The sequence below is a fragment of the Crinia signifera genome, chromosome 1, assembly GCF_055691185.1.
Source record: "Crinia signifera chromosome 1, ASM5569118v1, whole genome shotgun sequence".
Lineage (NCBI taxonomy): Eukaryota > Metazoa > Chordata > Amphibia > Anura > Myobatrachidae > Crinia > Crinia signifera.
Window position 1 is genome coordinate 55,311,911 of NC_139217.1, and position 16,006 is coordinate 55,327,916.

The 16,006-nt window shown below is 44.6% G+C and overlaps 1 protein-coding gene across 2 annotated transcripts in view; it reads right to left on the reverse strand.

Annotated features, from left to right (window-relative positions):
- TBC1D14 (TBC1 domain family member 14) overlaps positions 1-15,267 on the reverse strand; it is a 77,254-nt gene extending 61,987 nt beyond the window's left edge. Inside the window, exons 1-3 of one of the 2 annotated variants that reach the window (XM_083155246.1) lie at positions 15,116-15,267; positions 12,412-12,552; positions 4,737-5,433 (exon numbers count right to left, since the gene is read on the reverse strand). In XM_083155246.1, the coding sequence (XP_083011372.1) occupies positions 4,737-5,433; positions 12,412-12,457 (743 nt within the window). In that variant the 5' untranslated portion in view covers positions 12,458-12,552; positions 15,116-15,267. The remainder of the gene's footprint in view (positions 1-4,736; positions 5,434-12,411; positions 12,553-15,115) is intronic. The other variant, XM_083155257.1, reaches the window with a different exon arrangement.
- Between the last annotated feature and the right edge of the window lie 739 nt (positions 15,268-16,006).

Here is a 16,006-nt window from a genome sequence, read left to right on the forward strand (position 1 = left end):
CGCCGACGTGGATAGTGGGGGTATGAAAAGGTCGTAGGACGCTTACCGCCGCCGCTCGCCACGCTTCGGGTTCACGTTGATCGTGGGGTGGCGTTAACAATTGTGGGGGCCATTTCACACTTCAGGGTGCCTATTTGGCCTCTGTGGGCCATTTAACATTGTTTCCTATGGAAAAATGGGGTCAATTGAGGCATTGAACAGGAAAATCGGGTCAGTTGGGACATTTAACATTGTTCCCTATGGGAAATCGCGGGCATCGCGGCGGTCGCATCGCACCCGATTTTTTAGTGCATGCGATGCCCGCGATTTTTTACTAACGATGCCCACGATCAAAATCGTGGGCGCCGTTCTAGGTAAAGAGTACCCTGTACCCTACTGCACACATGCTGAAGAAAGAAAACTACTGTGCACATGTTTGATGACAGAGATAAATAAATATATGTGTTACATAAATTCTATAAAACTAAGGTGGGCAGATTATTGTCATTGACATGAAGGCAATAAATGGTAAGCCCCCAATACTGCATCCATCTCATGGGAGTGGGATCTGAAATCCAGAGTGGCCAGACACCTACCATCAGTCAGCCTGCACTTATTGGGGATTTATGTTCTATACCGGAGCAGGGTGATAAACAGCCAGCCAATCAGCTCCTGCCTGACATTTTTCAAACACAGTCTGTGACATGGCAGGTAGGAGCTGATTGGCTGGCTGTTTATCGCTCTCCATTTTATTACTTTTAAAGCTTAGAGAATCTGACCCTCTGTGTTAAAAAAAAAAAAAGTTGTGAAAAACCTTGCCGCTAACCCCATATTTCACCAATGTTAAATTGGGTATTGTATAACTTAGCAACAGTCAGGATTCCGAAGGTCGTTGCTCCAACACCGAAAACCAGACAGGAGCTTGACAGAGGGACGATCGCATTGAAGCCCCTTGCGGACTTGCCCCCTATTCTATTCACCCTCTGTGGGGATCGTGAATCCCTACGAGGGGAAAATAGTTTATGTAAGTCAGGATTCCAATGTTGGAGAAACGACCGTCCGAATCCCGACTGTCTGTCACTCATCCGGTACTTGTTAAAAGTACCGGGGCTGATAGAAGTCTGCCTTTACAGACCTCAAATGTTGTAGCATTGTGAAAGGTTCCTGGTAAATGGACACTCCATTCAGCCAACAAAATACCTGCTCCTACTTGGTATACAGAACAGATGAACCTAAATGTCATAGTACAAGATGCTAGGTGTCTATTTCAGCTAACAATACACTAAAGATAGTCACTTGCTCGTCCGTCCCTTTGTCATCATATGGTATAGGGATGGACTGGGGAGAACACAAAGTCATAGGATAGCAGCTCACCTAATGAATTGTTTATGCCAGTGAGCATTGCCAAACAGGATCAGTGTGACAGATCAGGTTTTAGCCAATCTATAATTTACGGGTTTGTTGGACTAAGAGCATAAATCAGGCGAGGTAGGTGATGGCGGCAGAGAGCAACTCGCTGACCTGGATTGTGGAGCCGTGGATGAGCTCACTGTCTGCTGACACAGCACAGAGCAGGCAGCCGTCACAACGTGATCAGTAGGCACCATAATTTCTTTGTAAGTCAGGGACCAGAACATTGTGTGTTTCATAGGATATATATTTAGTCCACAGTTGTATTTTTCCTATTCCCCATGAGGTCAGCCAAGTAAAAGCCAAGATGCTCCAAGATATTCAGTTTTGGGTGGAATATAATAAAATGAAAGCTGGTTCCAAAACGTCCTGGCACACTCACTACAGCACTAAACAGCATCTGAAATCTACCTCTGGTCCACGTCTGCTACCCAACGCCATGTCTAGTGAATAATCCTAAACCACAGTACTCATTGTACGGCAACATGGCGCAGGTGGGGGGGATTTCTCACCAACACGGTCTTTATTATCTTGCAATCTATACTTTTATCAGAAAGCCTCATACTAAGAAAACAAGTAGATTTTTCATGGATATTTTTTTTTAACAAGAGATAAATGCAAGGGTGATAAGGAGAGATAAACATCCAGCCAATCAGCTACTTACTGCCATGTTACAGCCTGTGTTTGCAAAAAGTCAGTAGGGAGCCGATTGGCTGGACATTTATCTCTCCTTATCACCCTTGCATTTATCTCGTTAAGGCTTAATACATCTGCCCCAATGTGCCTACAAACCCCTGAATTGCTATGATGGTATATACCACTGGGTTACAAAAAATGTAGGGGGAGAAAGTTTGGCAAGTGAAAAAAAGTGGAGAAATATAAAAGTACCAACCAATCAGCATCTGCCATGTTTAAAGCGAGGTTTAAAAATGACAGTTAGGAGCCGGTGGTTCGTACTTTATGTCCCTCTACGTTATCACTCTCCAAGCTTTGATACAGCTCCCTGTTTTTTTACAATTTCTCACAGTGTATTGGCTACAGGTATGGGTCGACAGGCCTGAGGAGGACACCTGAAATAGTAAGTGAGTAAGGTAGACGGGGTCAGAAGATAGAGAGTCAATAGGTCAACATGAGTTTTTCACCTTTTTGTCTCGAATGTCGTGGACACGTCTAAGTTTAAGGCTGCGTTCGCCATGTTTCGTAACACCATAGAGAAGCCTATGGACTTCTCTGCGCAGTGCTGCGGTGTGAGGGATGCGACTCCGATCCCACCCAGCATGCCCCACGGATGGCAGCTGCTCTGCACATACGATGAGGGACCCCCCCCCCCCCCATGTAAAAAATACATGGAGGTGGTATTCAGACTTGGTAGCACCTTTATAGAGGCTATAAACAATAACCTATGTAGTGTTCATTCTAGCACCTGCTATCTTTGAAAACCCATGTAGTTCCTCTTCCCTGCCTGGGGTGTCGCTGTCTGCTGAAATGCTTCCAGCAGAGTGTGATCTGTATATCAGCACTGATATGCAAACCAGACCTGTGCTAGAAACACCACAGCAGACAGCGACACCCCAGGCAAGGAAGAGGAACTGCATGGGTTTTCAAAGATAGCAAGTGCTAGAATGAACACTACTTTAATGCATTTATTTTACCGCAGTTGCATCAGAGTTTTTATGCAAATGCTGTGTAGCAGGAATAAGGCTCCCGCTTGCACTGCACCAGTGGTTCTTGCACTAGCCCCTCGGCAGGTGAAGTTTGTCCATTCAACCCTACTACGTCCTCATGAATCAGAGGTTCAGCAGCTCTTCTTCACGTAGCTGCTTATCGCAACATGTCAAAATATATACAATCAATGCTTGCGTTCCGTTCACACCAAAATATTTTACATTTATAGAATATAATAATCATTCTCATCATCATGGGGAAAAAAACAGCAGAAAATGACTCCTGCGTCTAATCACACTGGCACATTAATTCCCCCTAGAAGGGTTTGAGGAAGAAGAGCAGATTAATATTAGTGACTCAGTGCCAATGGAAAGTTCATTGTTCTCATTATTTGAGAAATAGCGTTCAAATATACTATACATAAATGCAGTTTAATAAAGATGTTAATTCCCAGCCTTCATCATCTGCCAGTGGGTGTAAAAGCAAACAAAACACAAAGTCCAAAATTGAGCTTGTGTCAATACTTCCCAGCTGCCAGCGTAAAATCCCAAGAGGATTCACATCATATACCCGCAGGCCCTAATATCCGCACAGAGAAGCGTTAACCTAGAACACAAAGCATTTATCAATTTATTTTTTTAAGTTCCAAGAATTTACAGGTCCATCACTGGAGGATCTCAATCTCTCTCAATGGGCCAGATGTATCAAGCTTCAAAAAGTGATAAATTGGAGATTGATAAACAGACAGCCAATCAGCTCCTAACTGTCATGTTACAGGCTGGGTTTGAAAATGGGGTTGGGATCGTTTGGTCTACAGCAAGTTAGTTGACAGTCGTTAGGTGGACATGGTTCTAGGTTGACATGGGACAAGGTGGACACAAGCATTAGGTCGACAGTCAAAATGTCGACATGGGGTTTTTCACCGTTTTTTTTACCCAAATGTCTACACCGTTTCCAGTGCACCGCTTCGCTCGTGATGCTTCGGGCATGGTGCCTCACTGCGCTCGGCACACTATTTTATTCTCCCACTACACCCTAGTGGATGGTAGGGCACATGTCGGCTAAAAAAAAAAACAGTGAAAAACCACGTCGACATTTTAACTGTCGACGTAATGACCTGTTGACCAACTTACTGTAGACCCAATGGCCGAATCCTGAAAAATGCCAGGTAGGAGCTGATGAGGAGTGATAAAAGACCAGCTCCTACCTGTCATTTTACAAACCCAGCCTCTGACAAGGCAGGTAGGTGCTGATTGGCTGTCTGTTTATCACTCTCCAATTTATCACTATTTGAAGCTTGATACATCTGGCCCATCTCTTTGCAGGCTTTGATACATCTGTAGGACAGGCATGTCCAAACTATGGCCCTCCAGCTTTTGTTAAACTACACATCCCAGCATGCATTGCCATAGTTTTGGCATTCCCTAATAGCAAAACTGTGGCAAGGCATGATGGGACTTGTAGTTTTAAAACAGCTGGAGGGCCATAGTTTGGACATGTCTGCTGTAGGCTCTCAACCTGGATCCATTGTTTAAAAGGTTCTTTGTTACTTTTGCTTGCTGAATTCCAAATTTCACTATGCCCACAGAGGTAGGTGGTGGCAAAAGGGTCAAGGCACAGGAAAATGTAATATTAAAAGATAAATCCACTACACCACAACACACACACACACACACAATTACCTGTTAAAGAAGTCACTAAGTGGCCCCAATATTTTTTTTTTACTATCCAGATCTGGCTCCTTAGAAACGGCACCTGCCACATCTTTCATAGAGTTCAGAGTCACATCTGAAAAATGGGTCTCATCGTTCTCCAAATTGACAATTGCACTGGAGTTGCTCGTTACCAAAACGTCCACAATGTCCTCATTGCTCACCGATAGGGTGGCGGAGAAATCTGTGCTGATGCTGGAGACACTACAGTCCGAGATGTCGTCACTCCGGTTGAGCGAGGTCGGGCTGTAGAGTTTTGCCGTGTCATAGCCAGTTCTGGGAAAAGTGAAAGACTTCCAGACAAAGTGGTCGGTTTCAGTGCTCCTGAGAGTGGGTGTACCACCGCCAGGGAAACTCTTCGGGCTTTGGAAGACTCGGTCATCTGAACCGTTCAAACAGTTTGTTTTTACATTGCAATGGACATGCTCTGGGTTGCCAACCTCAAGGGTAGGGATACCCGAGTCAACGGATGTGACACTCTTGCTCTCACCAACTGAAGCAAAACGACCACGTGTGAAGTCTGGCATAGGGCTGGGCTGAGAACCCTTTCTATTCCATTTCCCAAGATTGTGAATATCACCTTCAACATTAATGTCATGGACCTCAATAAACCCAATGTTCTTGATGTTTGCCGGTAGATCGTTGCTCATGTTAGACCAAGAGGAAGCTGAGGAAACATAAGAAAAAAAAAACAGGTTAGTAGGCTTTCCATGCACATCATATGTATGTTATTAAAAAGATTTTATACCAACCCTAATAAATGGTTTACTACCACTTATCCTATACCAGGTGCAAAAGGTAGCTCCAAACAGGTGTCTTTTCTTCATAGTCCTCCTTTGCACCCACACTAAAAACTGTGTATGCCCATTTACAACCCAGATCTTCAAACGTAACTATGTATACACAAGTCTGCATGAGCAGATGTTGTGGAATTCCCATTTTGGCCCACATCAATTCACGTGCCAGGGCGGACACTCGCACGGCGGTGGGGGGGCAGGTGTTCCCTTGCCCGGCGGGCGGAGTTTCAGCGCTCAGTAGGCAGCTAATTTCACTGCTTACCAAGTCAAGATGAATCACCCTTTTGTATCTGGAACAAGCCATGTTGCCATGCATATGCAAGGGAAGCAAATACATTTCCGTGTTTTCTGTGCAGGGTAAATACTGGCTGCTTGTCCATGGAGCCCACAAATACTGGACAGCTTTATTTTTACACTGCAATTTAGACTGATGATTACATCAAGTTATTGCAGCTGGTGGGGTTCCTACATGCTATAGAATCATCATTATTATTTATATGGCACAATACAAAGGGGTCTGCAGCTCCTTACAAGAGAAAAATGCAGCTGACATTGGTGCTTAAGAGAAATTGCCGCTTAGAGAGTCAAATGTTGAGCGAATGAGCGCCTCCTGCCGAGTTCCGTCATCCACGCTGCTTTGCAAATGGATGTTTAGCATAGCATATAGGGTAGACTATTGGGGAAATCAGTAGATGGTCTTCATTTGCGCCATACCTGTACGAGAATGGGGTGGGCAACTGACGTCAACCACCTGTCCCCGGCAGGCAGCTTTCCACCTGCATTTGCATGGGGACATCCAGCATTTTCGTGGATACGCCCTGGGAATGCTGGGTGACCCCATGCAGACACCCCCTGCCCGCCTCCATTCTTCCCCCCCCCCCCCCCCGCACAGCAGCCCTGCATGTGCATACCACAAACATTGGTTTCCGGTGCGAATACGCCGAGGACTGATCAGATTAGAATGAGGGCATACCACAAACATTGGTTTCCGGTGCGAATACGCCGGGGACTGATCAGATTAGAATGAGGGCCATAGTACAAAACATTGCAGAACATAGAATACAAATTCCATACATATTGACTGAACCCAAAGGTTTAGGGCCAGTGTTGGCAATGAGGAGGAACTGATGGTAAGGCAGAGAAGGAAAACTATATGAGAGAAGAGCTTACATAGGGATGAGACAGGGGAGATACGGTGACCATGAAGCGGCAAGGTTAGGAAGAGAGCTTGAAGGTTTGAATGAAAATGGTGACTGATAGGGAGGGGGGCGCTCCAGTCAGGAATCATGGGATTGTATTTTTATTTACCCATCACAAAGCTTCATTTCTTTTTTTGGATGACTAAAAGACCAAATAAATTCCGTTCTGTGCGAATTAACACAGTGTACTTTATTTATTATTATTTATTAACAGTTTCTTATATAGCTCACACATACCGCAGCGCTGTACAGATTATAGTTGAACATTCACATCAGTCCCTGCTCCAGTGGAGCTTACAATCTATATTCCCTACCACATGTACACGCACAGACATTCCAGGGTTAATTTTTTATGGGAGCCAATTAGCCTACCGGCATAATTTTGGATTGTGGGAGGAAACCGGAGTGCCCGGAGGAAACCCACGCAATCATGAGGAGAATATACAAACTCTGCACAGTTAGGGCCATGGTGGATATCGAACCCGTGACCTCAGTGCTGAGAGGCAGTGATGCTAACCATTACACTGTCCGTGCTTGCACATGACTAGCTCCATCGTGCCCCCACTTGCCGATCACTGCAGGCATTTTTCAAGGAGCACAGATCATCCAGGTGTTGGCAGCCGATCTTATTACAACACCCATTTGTATTTCTTCACAAATTCAGACAATCCTAAGTGAATAAATACAGTGTACAACACACAAAAGGTATGCCAGCGCAGATAGAAGGCTGACAGATGAATATTGCCTGACAGGAACTATAAATATTCCCACCTAAGCAAACAGTGCCAAATTGCAGACAATGGGGCAAATGTATTAAGCCTTAACAAGAGATAAATGCAAGGGTGATAAAGGGCCAGATTCTCTAAGCTTCAAAAGTAATAAAATGGAGAGTGATAAACAGCCAGCCAATCAGCTCCTGTCTGACATTTTTCAAACACAGTCTGTGACACGGCAGGTAGGAGCCGATTGGCTGGCTGTTTATCACTCTCCATTTTATCACTTTTGAAGCTTAAAGAATCTAGCCCAAAGAGAGATAAACGTCCAGCCGATCAACTGCTAACTGCCATGTTACAGGCTGTGTTTGAAAAAAGTCAGTAAGGAGCTGGTTGGCTGGATGTTTACCCCTCTATCACCCTTGCATTTTGCTCTTGTTTAGGCTTAATACATCTGCCCCAATGATAGATGTATAAGGGAGAAGTGAGCCAGAGGAGAAGTTGCCCATGGCAACCAATCAGCTGCTCTGTATAATTTTATTGTACCCACATTATAGAGGTGATTGGTTGATAGGTACTGGATCACTTCTTCTCCCTTATATCTGCCTCATACATCTGCCTCGAGGTACCCTGCTTACATCACTGATCAGATGTACCCGGATGAGCTAAAGGGGAGGTGGTTACTGGTCCGGGTAGCACAGCAGAAGGCTGACCAGACATCAGCATCCTTGATATCTATGGATACATTATCTTTTTTTCTCATCATGAGGCTGATCACAGAACAGAACTTATTGACTCAATTTTTTCCCCAAAAAATGTATTTAACTACTTTAAGTAGAGAATTGGACAATCGGTCAGGACCTATTCAACTCAACGCTAAATAGTTAAATTAGCAAACATATTAGAAAAAATAAAATAAAAGACGTGAATTCGCCTATCCATATTCTTTTTCGACTATCTGAAGGTTTCCAACAATTAGATAAACAGCCAAAACAATAAATTGGTCTAATATGAATTGAAACTATTCTAGGTGACAACTGCCGATACTTCCACCTGCTGGCAGCTATTGATTATTCCACTTAATGCCCAATATCACAGTGATACCTAAAAACACAAAACTGCCTAGAACATGCATGTCCAAAGTGTGTCCCTCCAGGTGTTGTGAAACTACACATCCCAGCATGCTGTGCCTTAGCAATCCCTAATAGAAAAACTGTGTCAAAGCATGATGGGACTTGTAGATTCAGAACAGCTGGAAGGCCATAGTTTGGACATTCCTGGTCTAGAACCATCTTGAAATAGTGTAGACTGTTACTCAGTATCACTAATAGACAAACCACTACATTTTAGAGACATTTTTCGCCCATGCCTTTTCACCTGATAAAATAAAAGAAATAAGTCTGCATAGGCGAAAAAGTGACTCAAACAGGCGAAAATGCCCACAATTAAATACTCACGGGTCAAATTAATCCCGTTTTTTGATCTATGCAAAAAACGGGACTAAGTTAATACCAACCTAAATCCTTAGCAGGGCAGAGAGACTAGTTGTTCTACAAAACAATAATTTGTGCAAGGTTTGAAACAAGTAATAAATCCCATTTGTCTCATGTGTGGATCATAGACTACGCCAGAGGTTCCCAAACTTTTTTTGAATAATGACGCCATAGAGTATCAGAATTTTCACATCACTCCATGGACAAAAATTTCTTATTGAGAAAAATATGAAAAAATGGAGTAAAATGTGTTTATTAATAGGGGCGTTTTAAGAGAGGAAGAGGCCCATGTGCAACCTCCTCGGGCTCCTTTCTGCCGGGAGTTAGCGCAGCGCAGTGATGTCTGAGCACTAGAGCGCTCAGACCCTACTGAGCATGAGCAGATGTCCGTAAAAATGGTGCAGCTTGCCAGGGTGTCAAAGCACACAGTATGGGAAGCACCGGACTAGACTATGTCTGTCTAAGTCGGCAGCAACAGGTCAACATGCACAAGAATGACACAAGTTTATCATGGGCTCATGAGCACGTTGACCCCCAGTTAGTGGTGTAGCCAGGTGCCTCACTCTGTTAACATGGAAGTATTAAAAAGTCTAAACAAATTTGTGAAAAATGCATGTTGACCCTTTCATGTGTCAAACATTGCCTTGTCTGCCTTTTGTTAAAGTCCACCTAGAGTTGATGGACCGATACCGCATCTGGAAGTGCAAGTTCTTAAAACTGCTGTGGACCAGAGAGCTCCGTAACTATTAGACTGACCCTGCTGCTGTCCCATCAGTACACCAGCGTGCTGGGCATAGAAGCTAGATGGGGAATATTGGCACACAGTGCCTTCCCTCATAGAGGGTTCCGGTGACTGCGCACAGTTTGGTGACTTACTGCAGAAGCTGGTTTTCAGGCTCTATCCTATACCTCGCTGTCCTCACTCTGGTAATGCATGCCGCCTGGGGATGGTAGGGGGTTATGTAGGGGAATAAGTCAGCTGATTGTTTAGTGCCAGACACATGACCAGAGTAATGGTGTCCCCCTCATTGATGATAGAGGAAAACGTGAAAACTCTGGATCATCAGTCAGGGTTTTTGGATGTCGTTGCTTGGCCAAAATCATGGTTGCTCAATGTGTGGGGTCTACCAACTAAGGAAGCGGCTTGCTTTTAACAGCATTGCCCTTTTGAATTCCGGCTTTGACCAGCTGACACTCAATCCCTGTGAAACCAACTGTCAGAAATGGAAGAGGAAGCATGCTGGTCTGAGGTTCTTTTGCTGGATTCTGAGCCAGTGATTTGCACAGAGAGACTGGCACCTGACTTAATAGGGCTTACCACAGTAGTTTCCAACACGATGCCCTCTGATCTACTAGTTGGTCCAGAGTTCTTCCTACAGTCAAAGGACTCAAAACATACCTCAGGCCAGTTACAGCTCCAGAGGAGGGGCTGAAGCACAACTCAAAATTCAAATAGGGAAGCAACACCCGCTGCCAGTGAGTCAGCCTGGAAAGGCAGTTGGTGTTTCACCCCTATTTGAATTTTTAACTGTGCTGGTCAATATCTACAAGTGCAACACATTTGTGAGAACGTCTACTGATCTCCACTGCAGAAAGAATACAACAGGTGTGTTCAGTGGATATATCGGTAATAGGTGATAAGTCAAAAATGTAGATTAGATTTTATTAAAACAGTTTTACCATTTCTCCTGTTTGTACATTTGCTTTAGTTTCAGAATATATATATACACATTAAACTGCAGAAATGTAATAAAAACTGAAAAAATGGAGAGCAAAAATTGTTGGGTACATCGTTTTCCAAAAAGTTTGAGAAAAAGTTTAGGCTTCCCATGTCACTGCATATGTGCAGAAAGACCCATATGTACGCACTGCAGTAACAGCATTCACAGGGATGAGATTAAAGCCCCCTATCATACTAAGCAGAATTTTAAACCTTATCGCTCATTTTGGTGCTTCTGAGAGATATTGGCAGGTACTCAATGCTGTGGGCGATTGGTGACATTTAGCAGAGCTTCCTGCTCGCTGTCACCACTCACCCTGTCAGTATTCAACGCAGCCCCCTCATACGCCAATTTCCCCTCGCTCCATTTTTTGAGCGAGGGGGAATTGGCGTATGTGGCCCCAGAAGCAGCGAGACTCGCGGCTAAATACAGCAAGTTTTCTGCATTAGCCGCGGGTCTCGCTGTTTTGGGCAATTCTCGCCGTCCTGTGATGGCGAGGATTTACCCAGAATGTTGAATAGAGCGAGCGGCCGGCGCGGGGGTTAAACAGCGAGGATCGCTGGTTTTCTGCAATCCTCGCTGTTTAACCCCCTCGCCGGCCGCATTGAATACCTGCCATAGTCTGTAATCTCATCTAGACTCAACGTAGTTAGCGATGCGCTCTCCTGCAGGTTGACTATGTCCTTTGTCATCAGTACATGCAGCTCAATTTCACTACATCATCGACTGATGACATCACTGAATGATATCATCAACAAAATCATTCATTGTGTAGTCACTATATCATTTGTTGGATAGTTTATCGGGAATAGTTAATGATATCGCTAATGAAGTGAAGCCTCATACCTGGCTTTAGGCACCCTGCTGCAGCTGGTAGGAGCAAGCAGTGGTGCCCCAGCTTTGCCAGAGGATGATAAATAGATCCCAAAATTCCCTAAAGGTGCCTATACACTGCTGTGATGTCCCGCAGTAGTGTACGTCCACCCAAAACTGGTGAGCCGCACAAGACCTTCCAGCGCAGCAGGAATGCATGCAATCCATCACAATTTGTTGTGATGGATTGCATGCGTCCCTGCTCCCCACCTGGCTCAATGCCGGGAGGAAGTCCCCAGGTCGGGTGGCAGGCAGGTCTGTCCACCGACTCAAGTCTGATGCACACGGGACCGCGCATTGGACCTGAGGGGACATCAACCTGACACTATTTGGTCCAATTCGTGGAATCGGCTCATTGTATGGGCCCCTTAACACACACTCAGGTCAATTTCAGTCATTAGTCAATAAACCAACTTGAATGTTTTTGGATTAAGGATTAGTAAACAAACAAAGTGTACACAAATTTAACACTCTAAAAAGGAAAAGCAAAAGTCACACAAGCACACCTGCAAGGCAAGTAGCCGATCGTTCTGCAACTCTACAGCAAGAGATTAAACGTCACAGCAGGAGTTATGCTGCTGTGATGACTGGCCAGGGACAAAAACAAAAGCATCTCAAGAGGGGAAGAAAAAGCCAGCCCACGACCTTGCAAAGCCAACACAGGATGCAACCCTTGACAGCTGGCAAAGCGAGACACAACCTCGTGTGTCGTCACGCACCAAACACACACTTTAAGAACTAGCAGAAAGTGGATCTATTTTCACTGTACACAAACACGCTCTAGAACCTGGCACGGTTATTCTGGTCGTGCCCTGCAGGTGAACTGGAAATTAATTAAGCTGGCATTACCTTGGTAATGTTGACCTCCATTCTTCTCCGGCTCATGCTGTGACATTGCCAGACAAAACTGTAAAGCTTAAATAAAGTGGGACTGCGATAAAAGTACTTCATGCTAGGCCATTTCTTATTTGTCCAGAAGTTAATAAAAGCCTGTAAAAAATAATAGTGTTCTTAATGCTCAGAAAATAACCAGATGCCGTATACCATTCGTCATTTCAAATCATTGTCAGGAAAAATAAAGTTATTAGATAACACGGAGGCCCAGATGTATTCAGTTTCAAAAAGTGATAACTTGGAGGAGAGTTATAAACAACCAGCCAATTAGCTCCTACGTGTCATTTTTCAAAACCAGACTGTGATATGGGAGTTGTGAGCTGATTGGCTGGCTGTTTATCACTCTCGGAAGCATAACACATCCGGCACGGAGCCTATTCAACACTGAGTGATGTACAATAGACTGGGATTTAAAGTAGCAAATATTGACTATTGTGGATAAGCAAGATTACACTGGATCCACCCCCAATATTCTACAGATGGAAAAGAACAACAAATTCAGATGCCTAGTGTATCCTCACCTCCATACAGGGGCAGCAGATATTGAGCAGGGTTGCCTACCTGACCCTCTCCTTCAGGGAGAACATGCTCTGTTCCTGGACTTCCCTGGTAATGTAGGATTGCCATCACCTGTGGTGAAACAAAGATTAGTGACCCTGGGGCCACTCGGTAGCGCTAGTCGTGCTAGATCTGTATTTACAGGAAAGTTTCAAGGACACTATCCCCACAGTGCCAACAACAAAAGAAAACAGTCTATAGAGATATACCGTTTAGTGTAAACATATATTTAGTTAACTGTGCAGGAGTATCGCTGCTTCTTATACAGGGAGTGCTGATCCCTTTTAGAGAGACAATGTACAAGTTAAGTGGCAGACACCATAGGTATCTGTCACTTTAAGAAGCGCGGTCCTGCTCAGTAATCAAATGTCCATACGTTTGTAGTGAAAAATATAAATCATTTTATTAAAACAATATATAATAATATTTTCCCCCAATAACAATTCATGGATTGCAATCACAAAAAACAGACGGAAAGAAAAAACATACAACACACAACATATAATATAAAAGCTAGATATTAGCTAGGATTGGCCGATTGGTTCAGTCACTAGATGAATGAGGCTTTGTGCAGAATGTATCTAGAGGCAAAATTAGAACTTGGGTATAGTTACCAGTCCTGTACATTTGGTTCCAAGGCAATGCGCTGATAATAGTGGTAATTAACCTTCAGGTCAGTCACTCCATATTTTTACCAGAGATGTAATCCGGAACTTGCTGCAATGGGGACCTTTCCTGCTGGACCAGCCAGCTGGGTGGTTAAAGATTTTTGTAATCCACGTGTACTTGCGCTGAACAGGAACACTGCACAATAAGACCAGCGGTGGGTATGGGCTCAAAAACGCGTTTCTCCGCCTGTCACTGGGGTCGGCGGCTTCCTCAGTCTCGAGACTGAGGAAGCCGCCGACCCCAGTGACAGGCGGAGAAACGCGTTTTTGAGCCCATACCCACCGCTGGTCTTATTGTGCAGTGTTCCTGTTCAGCGCAAGTACACGTGGATTACAAAAATCTTTAACCACCCAGCTGGCTGGTCCAGCAGGAAAGGTCCCCATTGCAGCAAGTTCCGGATTACATCTCTGGTAAAAATATGGAGTGACTGACCTGAAGGTTAATTACCACTATTATCAGCGCATTGCCTTGGAACCAAATGTACAGGACTGGTAACTATACCCAAGTTCTAATTTTGCCTCTAGATACATTCTGCACAAAGCCTCATTCATCTAGTGACTGAACCAATCGGCCAATCCTAGCTAATATCTAGCTTTTATATTATATGTTGTGTGTTGTATGTTTTTTCTTTCCGTCTGTTTTTTGTGATTGCAATCCATGAATTGTTATTGGGGGAAAATATTATTATATATTGTTTTAATAAAATGATTTATATTTTTCACTACAAACGTATGGACATTTGATTACTGAGCAGGACCGCGCTTCTTAAAGTGACAGATACCTATGGTGTCTGCCACTTAACTTGTACATTACCTGTGGTGAAACACCTTTCTTATCCATTACCTAGCTCCCAACAGGCGATGGCAATCCTACATTACCAGGGAAGTCCAGGAACAGAGCATTATCTCCCTCACGGAGAGGGTCAGGTAGGCAACCATGATATTGAGTCTTGAATCAACATACAGTTAATCAATGCGTAAAGCCGGGTACACAATTAATAAAATTAAAATACTCTATCCGGACAGTAAATTAATTAATGACATTTAGAGGAAAAATAACTACGTAAAAAGAGAAAAAGTCTATTTATAAAAAAAAAAAAAAAAGGGGACACTAAAAACAAAAAAAGTTAAAATATGTATATAAAAAAAAAAAAAAAAAAAAAGAGGTTTGCTGACAAAACCGCATTTTTCACCGGACACGTTACACTGACGGAAAGCAATAGGGGCATGAGTAGTAATAATAATAACAACAACAACAATAATAATAATAATAATAAATATTTAAAAAGTTGCAGCTAGCTGTGTAGTTGTAGGCTGGGAGCACCTTGCAGCCGTCCCTCCCGTTCCTGCCCCCCAGACACTTCCTGCCTGTCTGCTGCTGCGTCTCCTCGCTCCCAGGTACCGCCGGAGCCCAGGCAGCTGAGCACACGCACCTAAGCCATGGGGGGTCTCAGAGGGGTCTCTCTCCTCCTCTCTTTGCCTGGAACACGGCGAGAGCGCCGGCGCTGCAGGTGCTGCTCTTGTTCCTGGAAGGGAGGTCCCTCCCACCTCTGTATGTCTCACCCTCCTCCTCCTGTGCTGCTCTCCCTCCTCCTCCTACTCTGTGTGACTGTGCAGTGCACTCGTCTCACTCTCGTCTCAGAGTCCTGTGACTGTCCCTATTCTCTGTGTGCACTCTCCCTCCTATGACTGTCTCTCCTGTCTGTGTGCATTCTCCTACTTCCTCCTGTGACTGTCTCTTCTCTAATGTGTGCACTATCCCACCTCCTCTTGTGACTCTCTATCCTCCATGTGCGCACTCTCACACCTGCCTGTGACCATCTCATTCTACACTCAGAAGAACTCCTCTCTCTCTTTGTAATAAGCTGCATTCCTTTTGTGGGGGTCTCATCTGCTCTGGGAGCACTTGTTCTGCAATGCTCTGCAGGCAGAGTGGGCTGGGGGTAAGTGATGCAAATCTCTGCAGGCAGAGTGGGCTGGGGGGTAAGTGATGCAATGCTCTGCAGGCAGAGTGGGCTGGGGGTAAGTGATGCAAATCTCTGCAGGCAGAGTGAGCTGGGGGGTAAGAGATGCAATGCTCTGCAGGCAGAGTAGGCTGGGGGTAAGTGATGCAATGCTCTGCAGGCAGAGTGAGCTGGGGGTAAGTGATGCAATGCTCTGCAGGCAGAGTGGGCTGGGGGTAAGTGCTGTAATTCTCTGCTGGCAGAGTGGGCTGGGGGTAAGTGATGCAAATCTCTGCATGCAGAGTGGGCTGGGGGGTAAGTGATGCAATGTTCTGCAGGCAGAGTAGGCTGGGGGTAAGTGATGCAATGCTCTGCAGGCAG